Raw genomic sequence first — 25,024 nt, 5'->3', positions numbered from 1 at the left:
TCATGACATCACCTTATTTTGATTTAAATTGTCATTACCAATTTACTCTGTAGTGCGTTTATGTTTGCAGGCTTTTTACCTTTTCTTCTGCAAAAAAACAAGAACAAAGGTAACCCTTAAAAAAGCCAAACAAAACAAAAAATAGATGGGCATGCCCTGCACTACTATGCTAACTGTTACCTTAACACGCCTCTGTTTTTTCACCATATTAATAAACAGAAAGATACTGATTTGAGCGACACGTGCTGTAAACTCTGTTCTGTATCTTTTTTTTTCTATGTAGTCTACCACATGCACACAGTGTGTGTGAAGAGCAAACATTTGAGACACATAAAAAGAGGAGGCCTCTTGAGTCATCCGCTGTTTATTATTGCACTTTCCTTCCCCTATCTGTGCTGCTTGTGACTCAGGTAGAAATGAGGCTAACCCATTTATTTCTTACACCCTGCGGCATTCTCCTCCCTGCTGGACAATCCTCATATTTGCGAATATACGGTGATGTTGCTTTTTGCTGCACTCAGATGACGCTTACTCTATACTTAAAGTGTGTACCGTATATATATATTTTTTTTATATTGAAATACAACTGAGATAAAAGTGTATTTATAAAAACCCCATATGTGTTTTAGATAAGTCCACTAGCTTAACAGTAACATATAATTTACAACTTCATTGATGTTCGAGCGACACTAGTATCAATTTTGCAATGTACACACATTCAGCATTAAACCACGAAGAGGGTAGCAACACAGACCGATAGATATAACAAATCCTTTGCAGAATCTGGCTTGTTTTCTGCCATTTATTAATCAATTGCGGCCACATTCTTTGTGTTATACTGCCTCCTGATGGCCAAAGTGTGGACAGTGAAAGGAGCAGCACAGTGTCCATTGAGTTGAAGAAGAAAAAATAATGTTGATAAAACTTTTTTTTTTAATTTACATTCTATTTAATTGTGTCGTGACTTAATGTTAATAACTACGCTATTGTACAGGGATGTTTTGCTTTTTTAACTATTTTAGTGCCAATTTATGGGAAAATCAAACCTCTAGGGTATATTTAGCATTTTCACTCATCTGTTAAGGCCAACAGAATATTGTGTGCTACGACTATGTAAATATGAGTGGTATCATATGAAAAATTGCCTTCCATTCCTTACTTTGACTTGCATGTAGGTTATAGCTACAGTATAATGTATGTGTGGAAACACTGCCATCCAATGGTCATAGTTATCATTACGGTGCTCAATTGACATATTCGGTATGCATTAGTCAAGGGTGTCAGCTATAGTCCATAAAAAACGTATTTGACGAGAATTTTGTTATCATTATTACTTTTTTAAAAGATGAGAATTCTTATCCATGGCACTGAAAAAGTTAAAAAAAATTGCTGTTTGTTTTCATTAGCGCTTAAAAGGGGGCTGGAACAGATTAACAGTTATTTCCTTTTATTTCGATGAAAACAATATTTTTGGGGATACGATTGTGTTCAAGAAAGATATTCAGATTATGAATCAAGTTACCAAGTTATGAAAATATGTTGAAACTTTGAATTATCAAAAGAGCTGTAAGGACTTATTTTTTTGCTGTTTAGAATTTAAAAAGACATCCGTGAAGGAAAAATGGGAAAAGGGAGAACAGAGGTGGTTTCATTTGCAAACATTTTTCTTACTTTCTGTCATCCTGCTCACACACATCGCTAGCACAACACATATACGTACACAGGTGACACAAACAAGGAGATGATGAGGTGGTCAGATGCCCATGGACTTTTCTTTTCTTCTTTTTTTTTTTTTTTTTTTTAACTAAGCCATGGGCATCTAGGAGCAAGACAAAACCACGCGGGACAGGCATCCGCTGCTCTTGTGTAATCCAATTTTTGTCTCGCCATTACACTTTTGTGCGCCTGTCAACTTTGTGACATTTAGAACAATAAAAGAATTTGCTGAAAGATTTGCAAATGCCAATCCCGGGCGGAAAAGAAAGGGGAGGATTGAAGGCAGAGATAGTCAGCTCATTAGGATGCATGAAGGGTGGAAATAAAAAGGCGACAGAGTCAAAAGCAGTCCAAATCAAAAATTCATAAGAAGCGAATGGTCTCACGTTCAAAGTCAAGGAAAACTATTGGGCCATGCTCAAGTTCGGCGCAAGCCAGCACTTTCAGGAGGTTTCCCATGAGCCCCCTGGAACAGAAAGAGGGGACACATCTGTGGGTGATGAGGGGACGGGTGTCGGGGTGGTGTGCGTGCTTTTGCCCCCTGAGTGTGTGTCACCTGTGTGTGTTTACATACTGTAATGTATGTGTGTGTGTGTGTGTGTGGGAGCGGGATGAGTGAGCTGTTGGGATGGCATGGTGGGCGCATGGCAACATGAACACAGAACTTCTTTAATCCCACTTAGAAAAAAAATAAGTTATTCATAAATTTGCCACTAGTTTATTTACAGTTTTGTATTGTATTAACAATAGGTTTTTGTTTTTATTTACCCTTGTGCACACACGTTGCAAACTATACACATTGCATTTTTCCTTAATTTTCTAAATGCTTTTAAAAACGTAATAATTGAAGTTATTTATGAATATTTTTTTCCTTCAACCACTCAAATTGTGTTTGTGTTGGATTGTCTTGTCATATGCTGCTACTTATGTCTTGTCTTGGGGTACCCTGCCATACCTGGTTTTTGTATTTAGTTTTTAGTTTTTGTAATTAGTTTAGCAACACTAGGCAAAGTAGACCTAACATACTGCACATTACATTACTATAGATAAGAATCTAGTTTTTAGGATTGTCTCGTCTTGCACACCTGCACTTTGTTATTGCACACGTAAAACGCAGAGGATAGTGAGAAACGCAATTTCGATTCCTTTGTATGTTAAGCACATGTGAAGAAATTGACAATAAACCTGACTTTGACTTTGACTTGATTTGACTTGTCAAACTTTAAAATATATTGTTTGTTGATTTAAAAACAGTTTCTGGATTTGTTTATGAAATTATGCATTCTCTTACAAAAACTGGTGGTTTTTGCACCTTGTCCCCATATAAATTGCTTCAGAATTGGACTCATCAAAATGTGTGAAAACAGGGTGTGATCAAAATTTTCATGGTAAAAAATACATTTCTAACTTAAATGCAGAGGTAAAAATTGAAGAATTTACATGGCGTTTAAGTTATTTTTTTCACCCCCCCCAAAATAAACCTTTGCGATTTATTCACCGTACTGTATAAGGTGCACCAGATTATAACGCGCACTGCCAGCCTTTGAGAAAATGGAACGGTTTAGGTGTGCCTTAATGTGCGGAAAATATGGTCCCGTTTTTGCCTTTGCTCTTAGAAACTGTATTTTGTCAACTATAACCTCAAATAATTGACTTTAGAGTGAGAATATGCAGTTTCAAATAATAGCTATCATCCTCTTACTATTGTAAAAGTGCTAGTCGTGTATCTTTTCCACTTTAAATGTTAACCGTTTTCCCCTGATAGGTTCTAGGGATTGTCCGGCTGTACCAAATATTGCAGGAGTGGGACTAGAGAGGTTCTGATAACAACGAACAACACCCACAAGGACACTCCATCACACCATCAGCAAAGCAAAGTGCCTCCACCCTGCCGCCTCCCACAGTACACCTGTGCTCCACACCAACACACACATACACAAACACACACCCACGTGCACTCACATCCCAAGCACGTGCACACACACCTCTTACTTACTTTCAAAGTCCAGGAAAAAATGAGGACAGTTCTCTAAATCCTTGCCTAGGACCTTAATGAGGTTCCCCATGGCTGGCGACCTGGACGGGAGGAAACAGCAAAAAAAAAAAAAAAAAAAATGCACACATTGGGCAAAAACCTGCTAGAAAAACAAAACTCACATCCTGATTTTTCTGTTTAGAAGTCGCAAATGACGCTGAGTTTGTGCCTGATAGTCCTATTCGATTAGAGAGGGGGGCGCCTGAATCCAGCAGTGAATCATTTAGCTGGCTCGCTGGGGGCTCGGGAGCGGCTTTTAATCCGTTTACATGGCTATAGTAACCTAATAACAGCCTGCTATGCACACTCTTGTCTCCCCCTCTAATGCTCCTCACTGTACATCAGTCTATAGATATTTCATAACAAGCGCTGCATTCTTAATACCCTGCGGCCACGTGCTAATGCTTTGTACCAAGCTAATGCCATGAAGGTCCGGTTAGGTCATAATGGACCTTCAGACTGGGTCACAATATTAGTTACTTCTGTATAATGGAATGAGCTCTCATACAAGACACTAGGGCTGGGTAATAAGGCTAAAAAGGAAAATCTTCATTTTCTTTCAATTGACTTAAATGCAAGTAGTAAACCCAACAAACATATATAATAGACATCATTAAATGTTTGATTTAATTGAAAAAAATCCTCTAGAAAATATTCTGTCAAAAAAAAGATCACTGATTTCAAATCAGTTTTCACTTTACATTCATAGCTTGTGCATAACTTGGGGTTTGTCAATTAATTTTGTCTATTGTTGAAGTAAAAATGCATATTTTTTCCATAATTATTTTGATAAGTAAATTATTCGACCTGTACAATTAATACTTTTGAAAACAAATGTTTCTATTTGCTGTCAGCTGAAAATGTGCTCAAGGCTCAGGTAACGGTCAATTATGCTTCACCTATTGGTTCTGTGACGTTCATAAGCTGAACCGTGATTGATTGGCTATAATCAATGCCTACAACACATGTGATGTCATTTTCAATTGACAGCAAGTGAAATAATGTATATTTAAAAGTATTAAATGTACAGAAAAAAAAGTCAAATTTACTCATTTCATCCCAAAGGCATAATTTTATGTTTTTAAGAGTCCAGCCATTCAATCCCAAGTACTTTTTTAAATTTCTTTCAAATATTTTCAAGTGTTAAGCTATTGAAGTGTCTCAAAATGGCTGGTACTAAAAGAGTACATGATAGAAAACTCTAAAAGAGGAACTTTTTACTGCTAAAAATGGCTAAATAAATTGACAATCCTTTCAAATGCCACAATTAAATAGTTAGTACAATTGTAAACATATCTCGTAAACCAAACATCCAGTATTCTGCCATTTTTGCAAAATCTTGATTTCCAGATTTCACATCCTGAACTTTTCAAATTAAAAATTGATCAAATGAATTTCATTTATCGAGCAGCTTTAAAAAAAAAAAAAAACATGACAGATATTTGCCCTGAGAAGGTAGTAATTTTCAGTTTATACAGTTAGTATATTAAAATGATCAAAGTGGTAACTGTGAGCTAGCACCACTCTTTTTCATTCTAGATGCAAAGTTAAAAAGTCACTAGATAAGTTGCAGTTATAATTGGCAGCAATCTAGCTTTTCCACTCAAATGAGCTCAACGCCAAACTGTTCTATAAATTCTCAATTTACGATGATAGATTTCAAATCAAATGCATGTAAAAACTAAAGAAATGAACACATAAAAAATAAACAAGTGCACTGAAGCAAACACAGCAATTCTTAAACTAATGGTGAAAGCCGAGCCTTCTCACCTTGGCCTAGGCAATCCTTGAACTGAACAAATAATATGCAGACGTATAATGGACAGTTTATAAGGCAGTAAACACCACCATGCTCTGACGCAAGCTCTAATATGAGCTCATTGAGGAAATGAAACTGTCTGGTTCTCTCAAAAAGGAGACTGAAAAACAGCAGATAAAGGATGGTGTTATTTTGGTCAGTTGTTTATCACACGTTTTCACCATGATTCAGGTGTTTTACTGTGTGCTTCAAAGCTAAAAATAATGGACTGTATTTAAAACCATTTTAAGCCACTGTAATATGCACAGCGGATACTTTTAATTCTGTGAATATTTTGTGTACAAGTGGGACCCTAGTATCCCATTGAATCAGTTCTGTTCTAATTAAACAATTATCATGGCCAGCCCTATGTATCAAATGTCATGGTACAACATGCGTTGTGACCAACATTTACTGGACGCCACAGCAAAGGCAGAGGAACTTGGCAATGCAGTACTTGGAGGGCATTACAGAGGCGCAGAATGAAAGGAATTGAGTTACACAGTCAGTTGCTGACACCGACTGAAGCTCTTTCATATCATCTTGCCTCGTGCGCTTCTCTTGACTCGCGTTAGAGGGGCAAGCAAAGGTGTATGTGCTGAATCACTCCACCTTACATCTAGATGTGTTCTGAGGTAGCCACTGTTGTGGTTTTCTTGTGCCTGACCACCTGCTTCGACCTCATGAATAAATAAATGATCTCTTCTTGGAACCAGCTTCACAAGTTCATAACATTGACCGTGTTCATTTTGTTTTCTTGTGAGGATGGATTTCTGGACATTGGTCATGTACGCCTGAACAGTCTGAATGATGACCTCTCTAAATGTGGATAGATAGGAACAGTAGATGGTTGGCTAGATTGTTGTTGTTTAAAGAAAAATAGCAGTGAAGAATGATAGCTAAAAGATGAAAGATGTTTCAAATTTGAAGTATGATTGGTAAACGCTGAACCATGATGGGTAATATAATGGAAAAAAGATCACGTATGATGATAAAAACGTGATGGAAATATTAGTCATAGATGAAGTATGATGACAAAAAGATCATGGATGATTGGTAAAAAAAGTGTCATGGTTGAAAGATGAGTGGTAAAGATGAAGTATGACGGGTAACAAATAATGAATGATGTGTAAAGGACAATGTAAAAGTATAATGTACAATAATGTATATTAGTAAAAAAAAATGATGGCTCATGAGTAAGGGATTAAGTATGATTGTAATGAACAGAAGATTCTAAAGGATGAAGTATGACAGGTCTCAATTGGCTCATATTGGATAAGCATTAGTCAAGGGTGTCAGCTCCCTTCCACAAAAAAACATATTTGATGAGAATTTTATGACTATTGTTATTACTATTTTAAAAGACTAGATTTCTTGTCCAGCGCACTGAAAGAGTTAACTGATTATGGATGAGGGATGAAAGGTAAATTATGACCAGGAAAAGGTAATGATCGGCTGTTTAGAATAAAATCTCACGGTACAAGATTGCGGGCAAAAGATGACGGCTGGTTACTAAAGGATTAAATATGACGGGTAAAAGATGATAGGCAAAGAATGAAATATGATGGGTAAAAGATGAAATATGAATTAAATATATGACTAGTGAGCACTGATGACGTATGAAGGGTGAAAGAGGATGGATCGTTGGTAAAATGTGATGTATGACAAGTGGAAAATAATGGATTGAAAATAATGATGTGAAAGACAATAGATCATGGGTAAACTATATTGGATGATAAAGAAAAGATGGTGGCAAAAGGTTACAGATGATTAGTAAGTATGAAGTATGACGGGTAACACAAGGTAGGTGAGGGATGACAAATGAAGTTAAAAGATAATGATAAGTGAGATTGAATATCAGTCAAAGATGGTGAGAAAATAATGGATTATTTGTAAAGGGAGATGTATGACGGGTTAAAGATAATGGATTATTGATAAAGGATAATGTACCACGGGTAAAAGACGATTGATGATTTGTAAGAGAGTAATGGGTAAATATCTGAGTAAACAATGATGGCTGTTTGGTAAAGAATAAAGATGTGTCCAACCTGGATATTTCTTTGACCATCATAGCATAATTTCTTTCAAAACCCACACTCAATATATAACACAGTGCACCACTGCTAGCTACACCCACAATGATATACATAATAAATGAATACCTCTCCGACAATCAGTCAGAATTGATCGATAAAGAGCCACGTTTTTGTGCAAGTATACCTAATGTAGTGGCCAATGAACGTACACTGACAGAGTAGCAGTATGCGGTCCAGGCTGAGAACAGTTCTCGGCTTACGGTTGCCAGGTAACTGTTGGCCTGGTGATATGGTCCGTTCGCCTCACAGCAAAAGATGCTGGAGGGGGAAAAAAACAAGTCTCCGGCACGCTCACGCACAGTACACACTTACTCATCTGATAACGTCCATCTTTAATATTTGCCTTCTAAACTCCACCACAAATGGACAAAAAGTGTCTTACCCTGTTTTAGTTTCTTCTTTCTTTTAAAATGCGTCACTTCTTGATGTCTGGTATCCTTTTAAGTCCCTCCCGTGTGTGTTATTCCACGGAATCGGGGTCTTTTGGTGGCATTAGCTTGTCACGCTGTTATTACTCAACATTAATAACTTCCACTCCCGCCTTGTTTCGCTTTGCGTCTCGGCGCATCTCTTTCCACTTCACACTTCTCTTTTTCAGACAGCTAGTAAAAGCCGCAGGTTTTCTCTGGTGCCCTTTTTCTCCCCGAGTTTGCTTGTGAAAGCAGAAGCTCTTGGGATAGAAAGATCACTAATACAGTGCAACCCCATTTCTTGCAGACCCACCCACAATAGGTGAAAATGCTCAAAATGGAGGCCGGAGGTTGTTGTTTTTTTTCTCATGCTATTACCTCTCCAACATATTTAAACTCATAAATTGAGCTTCTTAAAGACATTATAATGATATTCCAATGCAAAAGAAAAGCTGCAAAGCATATAATATACAAAACATACTTATCATTTTGTACTGTTTGTGTTGGTAAGCCTGTGTGTGAGTGTGAGCTGTGGATGACAGCAGCACCCACATGAGTTTTATTTTTTTATTTTTTTTTTTATAAGATTTTAGGAGTTTTTCCACAGTTCTCTAAAATGGCACTCAGCTAGTGTGGTTCTTTCCTATATGCAAATGCATTACAGTCAACTACTCTAGTGTTGCATGTGTAGTGATGTTGTACAGTCCAAATCTTTCAGTTTGTCATAGTTTTCCAAAAGTTAAAGCAAGTCTTTGTAAATGTCCAATTTTGGTTTAATGCAGAAAGATAATCAGCTCACTTTCATGAAGAACAACAGAATAGAAAATTACTAATGAGGGCATGAAACTGTCTTAATTTGAATCTAAACAACGATTAAATGTACTCAGCTATTTAAATAGGTGATTATTTTGATAATCGATTAGTTGTTGGTTAATTAATTAATTTTGACTGGTCTAGTTTAGGTTATGGGCACTAAATCAAATTATTCAGAATAATTAGAAATTGAATATTTGAAAATTAGCTTCAGCGTAAAATTGAGGCATTGCACATTTGGCAGAATATTGGTCGGGTTAATTGTGGTACTCAAGTTATGCACAAACTTTGAATAGTCATTTTTGCACAAGCTATTAATGTTAAGTTTATGGTAAAACATTTAAATTTAGTGTACCTTATTGGTGTCTGATTTCACATGGGATTTATTTTTTCAATAAATGTTTAAATGTTTAAATCATTGTTTGTTGCCTGAAATGACTGAAAAAATAATCATGTGAAGAGCAGTTTTTTTTTTTTTAATACTTAGCTCAGTCATATTTATTTTTGCTTGTAATATAATGCAAAAATAAACCCGGCAACATTTCATTAATATAAACACTCGGGACTTTGTCTTTTAATTTAAGGTATCACTAATTCTCTTCACTCTGTTTGCTTTAAAAGAGTGAATACTTTTAATAAAGCAACATTACAGAAAGTATGCACAATCCAATATATCGGGGAACACTGTGTATCCATTTATATGTGTGTTTTTCCCTCTGCTTGTCCTTTTTTTTTAAGTAAACAGATTAGCGACTCTTTCCTTTTTAAGCTCCCGTCACAAAAAATAAATAAAAAAAACCCTCCAGCTCGTCTTACTTCTCTATTTCAACACTCCTGCAGTCCTAATGTTGTCACTGCGCATCTCCATCAAGCTGCTTTTTGGTCTCGCTGGTGGCCCGGAGGTATTAAAGCAATCCGAATGGCAGAACGGAAATCGTCACCCATAATGCACGTGACGTTAAGGTCACGGATGTGCGGTGTGTTAATGTTTTTGTGGGCCGCGCTGGCTTCCACACCAGGCCTCATCTGCAGTCTTCTGAGATAAAGCAGTCCCTCAGACACCAAATGGGTTCCCACACGGCGTCTGAAAAGCGAAAAGCCGGCGCCCAGACAGGAAGCCAAGCGGCAACAGCCACGCTCCCGGCCTCTTTTCAGCTCTGCCTGAAAGATCCCTCCTGTCACCGCCTTGGGGGCTGCATTACAAACCAGCTCAGCTCGCCAACATGGCCAAGGAATCTAAACTCTAATCTCCATATGGGTCTCTTTCTGCCTTGAAAGGAGTCTGATCCGAATCTGAATCCTCAACTTTTTCTCGACATGTCCTTGATCCTCCCATTCTATTGCTTCTTATTGCCCCAGCCATATGTTCCATGTCCTTATTTCACCACTCCCCCGCCCTTGTGCATGTCTATTACCTTATGTTTGCGTCGACTCCCGCAGAACACCTCACTGCATCAACCGGGGCTTGTCAGCTCCACGCAACGATCCGAGCATCAGCGGCCAGCACCTGACACCGCGGAAAAGAGCGGGATAGGTGAAATGAGGCTAGCAAGGTGTTTTGAAGTCGGTGATGCACGCAGTCATTCAGAGGGCAAGAACGAGTACACTAGAGAGCAGCGCAAGAAAACAACAGACTTAAACCTTCTACTAAATTCAAAATTAAGTTTCTGTATCTATATTATGTTGGTGATAATTAGCAAAACTGCTACAATGCTATTGGTACAGCCTCCAAATTCAGTGCAACCATGACTTAAAGTGACAGTATGTAATATTTAGATCGTTTTTCATTTAAAATGAATACATGATTATAAATTTTAAAAACTTGCATATAAATGTGTTCTTAACAAGCAACAATATGTTTTAAATATAATAGTAAATGATATTACATGGGGGTGGCACTCCTCCAGAGGTCGCCATGTCTCTTATAGCTATGGACAGCCAGAGGAGGAGTGCGTGTTGCTGCATTCACTTTAATGTCCATAAAGCTCCCACGGGCGCATGCAGAAAATTAAACATGTACTCCCTTTCATATTAGGTGCAACTGCATAATCTAATGCAGTGCTTCTGTTTTTTTTTTTTTTTTTTTTTTTTTTTGCAAAATTCACCCAAGAATAGAGAAAACATATCAACATCTTAAATATTTTAACCAGAGGAGAAAGCTATAAAATTGTGCTGATTTTTTTCTATATCACCAATATCATTAGTGTGATTTTAAAAAATTATTAAATAAATGCTAAATAATGACTTCAACTAAGCAAACAATTTAACCATTTTAATATATATTTTTTTCATTTCAAATTTGTCAAAATGCGCCTTGTGTCTCCAATTGCTTGCAAACAAAGTCAGCGAAGCTAATGCTGTTTTTGAATAAATAATTGACAGCTAACTTTTAGGGGGGAAATTGACACCGTTTTTTTATAAGGGGGCGTGCAATTTGCAATTTTTATTTTCTAAACCTCTTCTAAAAGTAACAAATATACTCATTGTCAAAATGAATATGTTGCTGAATAGGGCACTTATGTTTGACTTAAATGATTTTTGTTTTGTTTTGTTTCTGCAAACATTTGCAGTGGGGGTCCTTGAAAAATGTGGTTTCTAAAAGGGGTCCCTGACTCCAAAAAGTTTGAGAACCCCTGCACTAAAACATCTGATTGATCGAGTATTATTGACAAATTGATAGATGAGTAATTGGTAAACTATGGCCATCAATGATATAGGAAAATTAATGGGAAGCTGTTTTGTCGTTGGGAAAGAATGAATTATGACGGGTTGAAAGAAATCTAAAAATAAAGACTAAATATGCCAGCATAGGAACTTCGAAATATGGAAAAGATGACTATGTTAAACTTGATGGATGATGGGTAAAACATGATTGGTGAAGAATGAAGTATGACGGGTTACAGATGTTGAAAAATGAGTAAAAAATGATGGATGACTGATTGAGAACAATGAATAGTGTTTATGAGGCCGATGTAAGGGCTTAAAAGATGATAGGTAAAAGATGAAGTATGATCTGTTAAATGATGACTGACAGGTAAAGGATAAAGTATGATGGATAAAAGATGATTTATGGAAAAATATAAAGTATGATAACTGAAGGATGAGGAGGGATAAGCTCAGGATGACTGACATATGATGATGGAATACAGAGGAATTACGACGGGTTAAAGAATCACAATTAAAAGTTAAAAGATGAATGATAGATGCAAAACAAATGGGTGTGAATTGGTAGAATGATTCAATCCCACTCTATAACCTCACTGTTCCAGATACTTGACAATGAACATAATGTAGATCGCGATAGCCACTGATTTGTTTTGACCGTCTCCTTGGACTAGACCTCCTAATGTGTATTGATCTGTCTTCTCAGCTGAAGGCTAAAAGCGCAAAGGTCAAATATTGCACATTAGACAAAGACGGTTATCAGAGATATGCACATTTGGGGGAGGTGTCTTGTACTATGTAGGGTGAAAGAAATGCCCTATGTTTGACCTCTTGCCTTTACGTATCTACACACATAGATCACAGCAATAGCCACACAAACATAGACATGAGTACAATTGATGAAATGAAAGGAGCAGCCGTTGTCACAAATATTAATGATCTCGTGTCAAGTCAAATTGAGAGCAGGCTTCTAATCCAATTTAACTCAAACTGCTTCAGGGATCCAACTGCGCATTTTGATGGATTACTATTTTCAATTGTGCTCATTAATGCACCTCAAGCGCTATGATTGAAGTTTCTCTTAACTTTGATGAAGTTTACATCTCATCAGTTTGGAAGTAGGACAACAAGATGAGAAAAAAAAAAAGACCACAAGGAGGTCTGAGTCAACTAAAAAAGCTTGCCGGGGTAAGTGGGAGGTCATTGAGTGTTAGTTAAAGAAAAGAGGGGAAGATGGATTATTTTCCTTTGTGCTACATTGAGACATCATTTTTCACATGGACACATAAAGATGGGGGTTGCAACCAAGGCTTGATCAGGTTCCTTATAAAGCTTCCTATACATTCATGTATGTGCTGTATTTTCATTTATTTCCTCGTAAATCTGTCTGATAAGGGTAATTATGGCAAGCTTAATTCACATAAAATGCCCTGCAAGTTATATTTCATGAAGCTATTAATGTTTTAATGCCATTGGTTTGTCCTTCATTCTGACCCCAGGACTATACTGTATTTTTTTTAAAAAAAGGCAAGTCAAATTTGAATAAATAGAATTTTAGATGTTAGTCTCAAAGCCTAAGTTTAACAAACAGACAAATACAATAAAAACTAACTTTTTGTGACCAAAAGGGATAAGGATATGATCAAGACTGCTATATTAGCTTATAGCATTAGCAAAGACCAGTTACCTGCCACACTATTAGCCTCAACATGGTCACCCAAAAACACTTGCCTGTATGGTAAAATGAAGATCACAGGCAAGTAAAGAATATAAAACAACGTTGGTTTGTTTTTTTGACTAGTGTGTGAATTTTAGACCGTTTAAGATAAAGTGCTGGTTGTCGGATTGTTATGTGCGGTATCGCTGATTAGCTGGAGCACATTGTGATCGTAAACAAAAATGCTCAGACAGCATTAAAATGAACCAATACCTAATATTACATAATTTTCATACTGATATGCTATTCTCGTGATATATTTTCAATATAACATTGAATGTTATCATCTGGAACCCTTAACATTTTATAGAAAGCCCGTTCGTTCGACTAGCATGAGCGTTTGCCTTTTTTGAAGTCACGTTTTGAGAGCCATCTTGTAAGATTCGAAAAAGGCACTGAGGACATGCTAAGCGTCATGACTTGATTTTGATTCGTGAAGTTTTGTCACAGCATAATAAGTGACTGCATAATTACAATTCAGCATATTTATTTGTTCGAACATGCAAATGTGTCATGTTCAGTGATGCTTAGGTTCGAAGGGTTTAAGAGATTGGTTTCAAGTGCCAGTCCTAGAAGCTCGGTAGAAAAAGCAGTTTTGACTGATCCCATTTAGGATTATTATGGAACATTATATTATAGTCAGTGGCAGTGGTATATATGTCATGTGACTGACTGATGATATGCTCCAGCTTTCCACCACCCTGAACAGGATAATCGGTATAGAAAACGGATGGCTGGATTGTTACGATGTTCTGATTAGTTGAAACCGTTCTTTGCAGTCCGAGATGGAATATCTAAGGACCATCAGAATGACAAATGCAGCGTGAAAGTCCCGCTGCAGAGAATGACTAAATGGGCGGACCTTTGACCCGCGCCTGACCTAGAATCTATATATGGCTCCAGGCGTCCAAATCATACATCAGCCGGTGTGTCCCCGGAGGAGGCCACGCTCCACCACACTGAGCCATTGCAAAGATGCAGACCAATGGGAGGAGCATCATGGCAAAGCATAATAAGTGACTGCATAATTACAATTCAGATTGTGAGGTGTACTCACAATCCGCATTGAAACAGAACGACAGAAAGGAAGAATGAATCTGATTAAAAATAGAATTACCGACCAAAATTGGAACCCAATGAGACTAGATCCCCCCACCCCCACCAATTCCTCATTGCATGATGCCAAATGCCTTCACTAAGTCAACCCTCTCTTGCTCACGCTGGGCTAATTAGTCAGCACGGACTTCCGTTTGTGTGCGCAAAAAGCGGAATGGGAAACACACCAAATGTCAGCCGGCATAACCGTGTACCCCTGTCGATCTGGCACACTATACTTGGGGAAACACATGACAATGGAACATAACAATCACTTGAAGGAATGGAACAGATGGCGAAACAAAAAGAAAAACACTACTAATGATGTCCAAATGTGTGGTAAAATCTGATCCCTTGCCGAACGTGATGGTTTTACCTTGAACCTTGGCAACTAAAAATTTGATCCGGTTCTATTTTAAGAACTGGGCCCTATTGTTTTGCTATTGAGTTGCTAAATTGTCGCGATCTGGCGTCCTGCTCTTATTACTGCTTGCACATTGCTTCTAAATTGCTGCTTTTTGATCTCGTGCAGCACCACAGGGTAGGAATTTGGCTGATCTGCAGAAAATTGATCTCATCGACAAATGAACTGTGCTGCACTATTGCTAGAAAATTGCTAAAGTAATCTAATCACGCTTACATTTTTATGGTAAATTTTAAAAAGTCAATTAACGTTGGGTGGATTCTTTTTAAGTAATATTTACAGAATCACTCCGGTTTGTTTGTTGTCTGCTGTTCTGAATTTAGGACAGTCTCAAAGATGGAATGCTGAGTGAAGGTAGAGACTACTTCGTTAGTTTTTGCGCTAGCGCCCACGTGTGCCTTTTTCCTACTAGCATAGTCAACCAGTCACATTTGCCTATGTGTGGTAAATGGGAGATTAAATTTGCATACTTAATTGTGAGGAACACATAAAAATGACTTTGGTTTGTTTTTTTGACTCGTGAAGTAAATTTATGATGAAGTGCAAGTATATAAACTACTACGTTAGCTTCTTGTGCTAGCTGCCACATGCATGTTTCTTACTACCATATTTTGAGGCGATTGTACTTTTACAATGATGTGTTCCCATTCCTGTTAATTCCACACAGATAAAGACAGTACAGTACAGACATTTTGTGGGCAAAAGTGAATGAGCATAAAAAACATGATAATGACTGCCACATTAGTTTATAGACTTGATGACCTGTTAGATGTTATATTACAGTATTACCCTAATATCTTAGTCATCCAGTCAGAGACAGAGACAGGTATACACGTATAGTGTAAATGAAAATGACAAGTTTGTTTTTTTTACTGGTGTGAATTTAAGACTCTATGGAGTGATGAGTGAGGGTAGAGACTTTCACATAATCCTCGGCGCTAGCTGCTACATGTCTGTTTCGCTCTACCATATTTTGTTGTAATTTTACTCCCTGTATTTGTTCTCATGCCTGTTGATTCCACAGGACAGACAAAATAAGTTAAGACTGCCCTACACATTTTATAGCACCAGTTAGTGTCAAGGCTAACCCATAAGTGATGGACAGTTAGCAGTTAGCATAATAGCATAGTTACCAAAGCAATAAGAAGTGCTTGTTAAGAATATTTATTTTTCTTGTTTTCTAATAACATTCTAATATGACGCAGACAAATTTGTGCTTATACTAACACTATGCTTGTCACCCTTGATCGGGAAGACCCACTAATGTTTGTCTCCTGTTTTTATATTCAATATTCTACATCAAGCTGTGTGTTATGAATAATCTGGTATTTACCGCCCCCTCCACGTTGTAGGTGTATTCAGACAACCTCCCTGCCTCTTCTGTCAGACCAGCATGTGCCCCGGTAATGTGATCATCTTCCCTCTCAGGGATTTATCCCCGATTCCCGACACTACCGGATTAAATTACACCATCGCCCAGTCAACAAGGCTCATATGTCAATTTCCAATATTATTTCTAGCCAGCCTACAATAATGCGCCTTACGATCCGGTCCCTGAACAGCAAAGCGCACAAAAGGAGCATCGTAAGCACGACTGAAGTGACAGATGTTTGAACATGTGCTTTACAGACTAGCTGGTTGGTCAACTAGATTAGAAGAGATTAGAAGCGACGCGGACTGAACGAATTTGAGGAATTCTGCACAGATAAGCATATGGATGTTGCATTTTAATCACATTCTTAACCATAGATGTGCCAGTAACAGCTGTAAAATTGTGACTTTGTCAGCGGGAGTGACTCAACTTCGAGTTTCAACCGGCTGAAAGTCCCTCTCGGCGTTCATTCGGGTGTCAAAATGTTTTGACGTAAAACTGTTCAGGCGTGAACGATATTGCTTCTGCGTTATCTGCAAAGATTTCTTTTTTCCGCCTCGCAACTGCAAACTCAGCAATGTTGCATTCAGTGAAGGCTGGGCTGGAGGAAATAATTATGCATGCACTAACATCTCGCCAAAGACTGTTTTGACAGTAACACGTCTCATGGGAAGTTAGTCGGATTTTGTCCCAAAAGTAATTGGTAGTCAGTACACCTTCGTTGCTCATCAAAAAACACCCAAGATTTTATGTCATTTTCCTTCTAGTATAAGACAGTGACATTCAGTAATGGACATATATTAATTGTAATCCACTTATGAGTGCAGGGATTCTCAACATTTTTTCAATTACGTACGCCCTATGGAATACATATATTTTTTCAGTCAAATACTCCCTAATCAGCACGGTATCTTTGGATAAAAAAAAAAAAAAAAGACTTAAATCAGAGTGGTGTGCCATCCGTCTGATTTATTTAATTTCGGAACTACGTTTGTTTATCTCAAGGTGTATTTTATTCAGCAAAAAATGTATGCTAAACAAAAACGTAACAAAAACAGATGAAACGTTTTGCAAAAGAGATACTGTGGCATAATCTGGCAATACATTGCTTTGTGTTCCAATCAGTTAGCTCTCTATTTGAAAAGAAATACCTGTATATACTATTCATGTCATGGCATTAAAAAGTATCAAACTCGATTTGCATTTTGCCTGCATAAACCCTGTTAAAATCTCAGGTACCCCCTTAAATACACTAACGTAGTCCCATTTGGGAATGGCAGTACTAGTGCAGTGCATTGCTAACGTAGTCCCATTTGGGAATGGCAGTACTAGTGCAGTGCATTACTAACTAGTGAGCATAACTAGTGTACTAGTATAGATCTCAAGTTGGATATTAATGATTCCTCACTAGAGAATAACTTTGCATGCTACCAGTCACAATACTAGATGCTAGTCAGGTAAAAGAAAAAAAACACTTGTGGGCTACTAGTACTACTGTTAATGTTATGCAATCATAGTAGTTAACATTTAGTGCAACGGTGTCCAAACTGGGTCCGGTATCCTGCATGTTTTTGATGTTTGCATCCTCCAACACTGCTGAATCAAATGATCAGGATCATTATCAGGCTTCTGCTGAGCTTACTGGGGAGGGGACCATTTGAATCAGATGAGTTGGAGGACAGAAACTTCAAAAACATGCAGGGTAGCTGCTTTCAAGGACTAAGTTAGTGTTTCACTTGCAGGACTATGACCGCAGATTTGTCACTACTTAGTATCATGAAATTGTCTAATTGACTGCAAATGTTGTTTTACTGGTCTGCAGAAACCTCATATAGTTCCAGACAGCAGTGTCATATAAAATACAAGAATTCTACTAGTGCTTTGACTTAATCTGACTCGTGAGGACAAAGAGCACACTAGTACGCTGGATATCAAGGATGTCAAATAAATGGGCAAACGGCTTCCCGTAATTGCCAGCCCCTTGGCATGTAATAAGTGGCGGACTATCATGGTAGTGCTATAAAGTCGGTAAATGCTGCGAGATCGTCCTGATGACACCCATGTCCCATTACGAGTGTGTTGCAATAGATGACGCAAGAAGTGAAAGCATCCCCAGCATCCTGAATTGTGTCTTCCGCCTCGCCGAATCCGATAAAGCTGACACATGCTTGGCCCCGTTAATGCAATACCACACAATGTATAATCCGGGGGGTAAAACACTGATGTACTCAGAGTGATTTTAGTTGAAGTCTGGAAGACGACGGCTTGGGTGGTTTTATATTTGTAGTAATGAACAATTAAAACACTCATTCATTATCATTTCTAGTTTAAGATATTTGTCCTTCTTAGACTTAGCCTTTTCATGTGTGCACTGGAGTGGACATTTATTTTTGGTCTATATCTTTTGACTAATTGAAGCTACATTAGCAAGTCCTGGTGTCCTCGGTAGTCTTTCAACTGATGTATCATGTGCCTAGGGGGTATGCAATTTATTTTTCTGTCTTGCTAAGATAAGATGGACACAAATACAAGTGCACAATTCAGTGGACTAGCAGAACTAGTAGGGTGCACTAGTAGAATTCCTTCTACTGCTTTCAACTATTGTATGACATTTCTGGACCCTTATTTGAGCAAAGTAGTAAGACAACTACATGTAAATTGCCGGGCCAAATTGATCTGATCAATGCTACTAGTACTATTAGTGTAGCGCTGAATGTTACGTCGATTTTTTTACTGTCACTAGTAGCACTTATTTATCAACTAGTGCAGTTCACCTTACTAATAACAAGAAGCTGCCTTACTAGTATGACAAAATATCCTATTAGTGAGGGCAAAGAGTGTACCAGTACATGAAAATTAAAATAAAGATATTGTAAAAAGATTTTGAACTATGTTTATTATTTATCTAATGTCAAGGATATCCAGCTTAATTCTACTACCTCAGTGAAGTGTCATACTAGACAGGATGGTACTGGAGTGTACTAGTTCATGGATTGAACATTTTTTTGAATGTTTATTTAATATCAAGGATAGGCCAGGTGTGGTGCTAAAACTAGGAAATAAAATTATTACTCGTAAGACAGTCTTTCTACAAATTTGTTGACTTGTCTTACTTGTGAGGACAAAGAGCGTACCATTATGTAGACACAAATATTTGAAAGACAATTAAGCTTTTATCTCATATCAAGCCTATCCATCTTAAGGTCACACTATTAGCCCAAAAAAACGTCATATTAGAGGGAAAAAATAGTTACTTTTAACCTCCTTAGACCAAGCCTATTCATTGGTGTCCACTGTGTCCATTTTGTATTAGCAAAGAGAGCAAAGTTAATTGCATCCCATTTAAACAAAAGAGACATCATTGGAAAGGCCATGGTGTCCTCTAGTTAGGACACTAGGACTTGTTAGGGTTGCTCGAACGAGTCAAAAACATAAGGCAAATGTCCACTACAGTGACCAAAAACGTATAGGCTGGGTTTCAGGAGACACATTCATTCGATCAGTGCACAGAACTGTCTTACCAGCAAGAACAAAGAGTCTCCTAGTACATGGACATTAAGCTGGCTATCAAGAATATTTAATAAACGCTCAAGCGGCTTTATATCGTAGTGGAGATGATAGTGAGAGAGAAAAAGAGAGGAAAGACAGAGAGCAAGAGAGAGACAGAAAAAAAAGAGGTGGCGTGATGTTTCTATGGGCGCTCGAAAAAGACTTGGAGGGTGAGGGAATCTTGCATCACCGCTGCCAGCCAGCCAATCAGACTGCTCCACTCTAATGTTCAAAGGGAGTGTCCTAGCAACAGCTGAGTAAATACTGTACCTTTAAAAAAATGCCCACATACACATTGATATCTTTTTTGGATTGACATGCCACCCATTCTTCTTGAAGACAGTGATGGAATGCTCACTCGGTTTTTCACCCCAAAAAAAGCCCTCACTTCGCATGGTTGTCATGGTAACCATAGTAACAGGAACTGATAATGGACTTGGTAATATGGATGGTTGAGAATGTATGTATCGACGGGTTCTTCTATGTTGACGTCAGAGTGTGACAGTTGAGCGCTTCCATTTTTTTTTTAAAGCAACCAATCCGCTCCAACATCTTTAACATTTTTAAGACCTCATTCATCCCTCCATTTGCTTCATTCACATCCCCCCCTCCCTCCCCTTTTCCCGCCTTGTTTTCCATGCATCCCTCCTCATTAGCCATGCTTTTGTTTTTAAGCCCTTGCGCTACGAGGCATTTCACACCTCCATGAAAAAAAAAGAAAAGAAAAAAAAAAAGGCATTTTATGCTTTGCATTGTGCTTCACCGAACACTCCCACAGTCCATCAATGTGATATATGACGAGCGTGATGGTTCTAGGTCGCATATGTACCGCCAGTGCGCTGATCCATCCATCACTGGAAAGATACACCCATTAATGCACATTAGCATCCGCCGCTCGCTGATGGATTTCAGTCAGAGGAGGAAAACTGTCCATCCTCTGGCCACTTTTTTGGCCCGCAGTGAAAAGAGGACCACAGCTTCTTCCTGAACCCTCAAATTGCTCAGTAGACACTAACCTACATCCTCATCACAGTTAAAAAAAATCAAAAAATTGCAGGCTTACCGGCTGTGCAGGATGCGCCTTCCTTTTTCCTTCCCCTCGAGGTGACACGGAGATAGGGATGCGAGGGAACAAAAGAGGAGGAGGGACAAAAAAGGGCAAATTAAAAAAAAACGGTGTAAGGATGACAGGATAAGAGAAGGGGGTTCAAGGGGGGGGAAAAGAAGAAGTTCCCTTGGCTTTTTCACTGCGTCTGACTGAGAGGATTCTTTCTCCTTGTGTATCCACTGTGGGGGCTGTGGATTGAACGCGGAGGAGCACGCACTGCCTCACGCCACTTGGCCCTCCCCTCCCCTCCTCTGCCTCTCTGCACTAAAGACAGCAGCTGTTGGGCTATGAGAAATAGAACGCCATGCCCCCCCCCCCCCCCCCCCCCCCCTTCTCCTCCCACCTCACAAAAGACCCTCACCATACACACATGTCCTTACGACACCCGCCCTCCCCCGTTTTTTGACTCACCCGCTGGCAAACCTTGTGTGGCAATTGCTTTTTTTTTTTTTACTTCTTTATAGCAGTGGTTCTCAATCTGCAGTTCATGAACCATAGCTTCATTTTTTTTTTGAAGTTCTATAGCAGTAGTAGTATACGAATTTTACACCAAGTATTACTTCAAAAATACTTCCCGTAGCTCTTCAATTACCACCAACATAAAAATGAAGGGGTATAGCTTGCATCACTGTTCATCACATAACAGCAGTTTTATTGTGTTCCCTTATTTATCACAGGGGTTACTTTACTAAAAATTCCTGCAGTAACTGAAACCTGCTAAATAGTGATTGAACCTTTTTTTCTTTTGTTCCCTTTTTATGTACATTTTTTCCATAAAAAATAAATTCATTAAATTGATATTTTATCTATATTTTTATTATTTAAATTGTATGTATTATTTTATATTTTTATTTTTTCATTATTTATTTTTATTATTTATATTTATATGATGTATTTATTCATTTTTATTTTTATTTAAGGAGGAAAAATATCAAGAACATTTGTGAGGTAAAACTGCAATAGATATTGTCAGAAACGAAAATCTATGTAGTAGATGTTTTAATAATTAACATTTCTTCTTTTTTTTTTTACTATTATGACTTAATAGGAAGTGATATCGTTAGAAAAATAGCAACGTAAACCTAATAGGAAGTGATATCGCCATAAAAATAGCAACATAAACCTGCAATCGAAAAATGTATCGTCCTAAATGAAAATCCGCGCAAAAGTGTAGCCGCAATAACCAAACTGCGATGATGCAAGGGAACTCTAAATTTGGTATTCCTGAAATCCACTGTGTACAATCTAGAAAATAACACAGGCCTCAAATATATAATTGAAAAGAGAGAAAACAAAACAAAAAACTATGGGATAGGTATATCAAGTCAACAATTTACTACCATGGGGATGACTGAAATGACTATAGTTTTAAAACAAATGTGTTGTACAGTACTTCAAAGTAAAACACATTGTATTTTTTCTCCAAGCACGCATGCCACACTTGAATAATTAAATAACAAATTAAATATTGAAAAAAAGAAGACTTCTAAAAGAAGACTTCTAAAAGTGCATCATAGTGACTTGCCCATTTAAAATTGTTTTTTGTAAGGATTGACAAGTATTGATACCTAGTATCGGTATCATCTCAGACCTGTTATCAGTAGGTATCAGTACTTGCATTGTAAGTCGATGGTCGAAATCACAAATTAGAAGAGAAAATGGCTATTTTCCTCAAAAATTTTGAAGAAAATTACCATATTGCAATATAGCTTTACATATTATCACGTTTTGGGTCAAATGTAGTAGATGTTGATTTTTTTTATTTTTAAATAAAGAAAATTGCTCATTTTTTCTGTTCTGACTAAAAAAGCAAGACAAATAACAAGAAAAATAGGTACATGCTGTTAATCTACAATAAAAATAAATTGTGGTCATAAATTGGAATATGCGATTGAATGAAGCCGCAAGAACCGAACTGCGATGGAGTGAGGGAAAACTGTAAATACAAAACTAGCGATATCAAGCTAATTTTTTTTCTTTCCACAATTTTTTTTTCCATTGTTGGCCACATTGTTGTTACTGTTTCCTTAAGAGGTCTGTCATGGCAATTGAAATTATTCAAATGTATTTTCCACTTTTTCATATATCAGCGTATGTTAGGAATTTTTGGGGTGAAAATATGCACGTAATTGTTTTTAAAAAGTAAGCAATAAATGCAATTTATGTAGATTTTCTGCCGAAATGGAAATATCAAGTCCATTTTGCAAAAAAAAAAAAAAATGAGCATACTATTTTAGTGGAAACAAAATACCGTACATTATTATTCTTGTAAACATTAAAAAGATATTATGTTTGGTTAGCATTTCGATGAAGAGAATTCCTTGGAATTTTATTCTCTCCAAAGGTTTGCAAATGGCTGCTTGTTAGCATTGTTTCGGACTTGTTGTGTGAAAGTGAATCACGATGAGTCAGGGATGTATTTTTGTACTCTGTGTGGGTGACTGCAAGCTATCACCCGGGGAAAGTCGCATCACTGGGCTCTTGCTGCTGAGTTTTCTGTTGGTGGCCAACTATAAATTCCAGCAAAATTGCATTTATGAAGCTCTGTTTCAATCTTTATAGCATTGCTGTTAATATGCTTGGGAGGCTTTTTGGAAATATCTCTTGGTATCGCTATAAGCAAATACCCCAGGTTGTTGGAATCCCCCCAAAATGGCTGCTTTAAAACAAAATGGCTGCCTCCTGTTTAAATTTTAGACTGTTTTCGTGTGTCCCGTTAATCATCCACGTTATGATTTGCAAAAATTCTGTTTTAATTGACATGTTTTTATTTACAAAATTAATTCCTTCAATATTTAGTCATAAGTTGGAAAGCTAAATGGCCCTCATTTTGATCATGGAAGAGATCTGTTCTCAAAAAGAAATACCTTAATTCTTAATAAATATTTATCGACAAAAAAATAATCAACATAAGTCAGACCGCTTCCAAAAAAAGGAATGACTATAAATAAATATTAGTCCACAGAAAAAAAACATAAAATGCCCTGTTTTGAGATTACATAAATAAATAATTAATTTATTTAATAATAAATATTCAATATAAGGTGTCAGATATATTCTCAAAAAAAAAAAAAGTAAAACAAATATTTGTCCACAGTAAAATATTTAACTTAAAGTCTCTCCTTTTGGGATCATAGTAGAGATGTGTTCACAAAAATCAATTAAATTAACTTGACAGGTAACCATGTGGTACGTGACAAATTGCGTCAAATCATTCCAGTATGGGGGAGAATCTGGCTTTTCAAAACAATAACATTTGTTTCATGAACTTATATCTTTCCGAAACATTTCATGAATTCAATAATTATTTTTGAAGGATTTTGCATGTTTGTTTTATCTAAATTCTCAAGTCCCTCCCTGGAGTTCCCATAAGCCCATTTGAGAACCACTGTCTTAAGTATTAATCTGCAGGTCAGGAAATTAGAAATGTGTACAACATTTGTAAAACATATATACAATTTTATAAGAGGGTGTTTTCGAACTTTTGATTGACACTATGAAGTGAAAGCAAGAATGGACCTTCCTCTTTTAACCTCAGCTTTCACATCACAAAAAAATAGTCACCTCTTATGACCATAGTGGAATTTTTGGTATACATTTCATGAGCCACGCATACATGCATCCTAAATTTGTGCATGTAGACATTCAATAAATCCTGACATTGTATGCAGCAATTTCATCCATAATTCTATGCGCACAATAATTCATCTTAGAGCTTCCTTAAAATATTCAATTTGAAGCAACTCAGAAAACTTTTATTTTCTTCCAAAACATAAAAGCGAATCTGACTGCTAATCATAGTGTACACTGAATAAGGCATGAATTATTTTAGCAGGATTAAATTAGTCATTAATGTCATCATTCCTCAGAACAATCTAAATTACTTTGTAGAGGAATAAAAAAAAAAAAAACCAACCCAGTAATGCATTAATGTATGCACCCAATCTGTATGTATAAATGACTGATGAAAAAAACATATGACCCTAGGAACTTATTATTTCTGGATTGCATGGTTCTAACTCTGCACTAGATACTCCAAAATTGTGCCTCGGTACACACCAAACCAGATGTTGTCTTAAAAGCGTATTTATGGCACACACAGAGAAGCGCGCGCCGGGGGGGGGGGGGGGGGGGGGGGGTCAGTTTAAAGGTTTTTTGTTGTGTGTGAAAAAACGCTGACCCTGGGCCGTAGGCCAAGCCCATCTGACCAACTGTGGTGAACAAATC

At 37.4% G+C, this 25,024-nt stretch overlaps 1 protein-coding gene across 4 annotated transcripts in view; it reads right to left on the bottom strand.

The window, feature by feature from the left end:
- The window catches only part of fam49al (family with sequence similarity 49 member A, like), a 31,180-nt gene extending 10,133 nt beyond the window's left edge, over positions 1–21,047 (bottom strand). Inside the window, exons 1-4 of one of the 4 annotated variants that reach the window (XM_088404928.1) lie at positions 20,753–21,047; positions 10,284–10,375; positions 3,713–3,792; positions 2,103–2,182 (exon numbers count right to left, since the gene is read on the bottom strand). In XM_088404928.1, the coding sequence (XP_088261054.1) occupies positions 2,103–2,175 (73 nt within the window). In that variant the 5' untranslated portion in view covers positions 2,176–2,182; positions 3,713–3,792; positions 10,284–10,375; positions 20,753–21,047. Of the gene's footprint in view, positions 1–2,102; positions 2,183–3,712; positions 3,793–8,027; positions 8,047–10,283; positions 10,376–20,752 lie in introns of those variants that run through there. The other 3 variants (XM_088404930.1, XM_088404927.1, XM_088404929.1) reach the window with 3 other exon arrangements.
- Between the last annotated feature and the right edge of the window lie 3,977 nt (positions 21,048–25,024).

Source organism: Hippichthys cyanospilos, chromosome 21 (assembly GCF_059441005.1).
Source record: "Hippichthys cyanospilos isolate Australia breed blue-spotted pipefish chromosome 21, RoL_Hcya_1.0, whole genome shotgun sequence".
NCBI classification, from domain to species: Eukaryota; Metazoa; Chordata; class Actinopteri; order Syngnathiformes; family Syngnathidae; genus Hippichthys; species Hippichthys cyanospilos.
The sequence above is the reverse complement of the archived record's forward strand: the minus strand, read 5'-3'. Positions and strand labels throughout refer to the sequence as shown.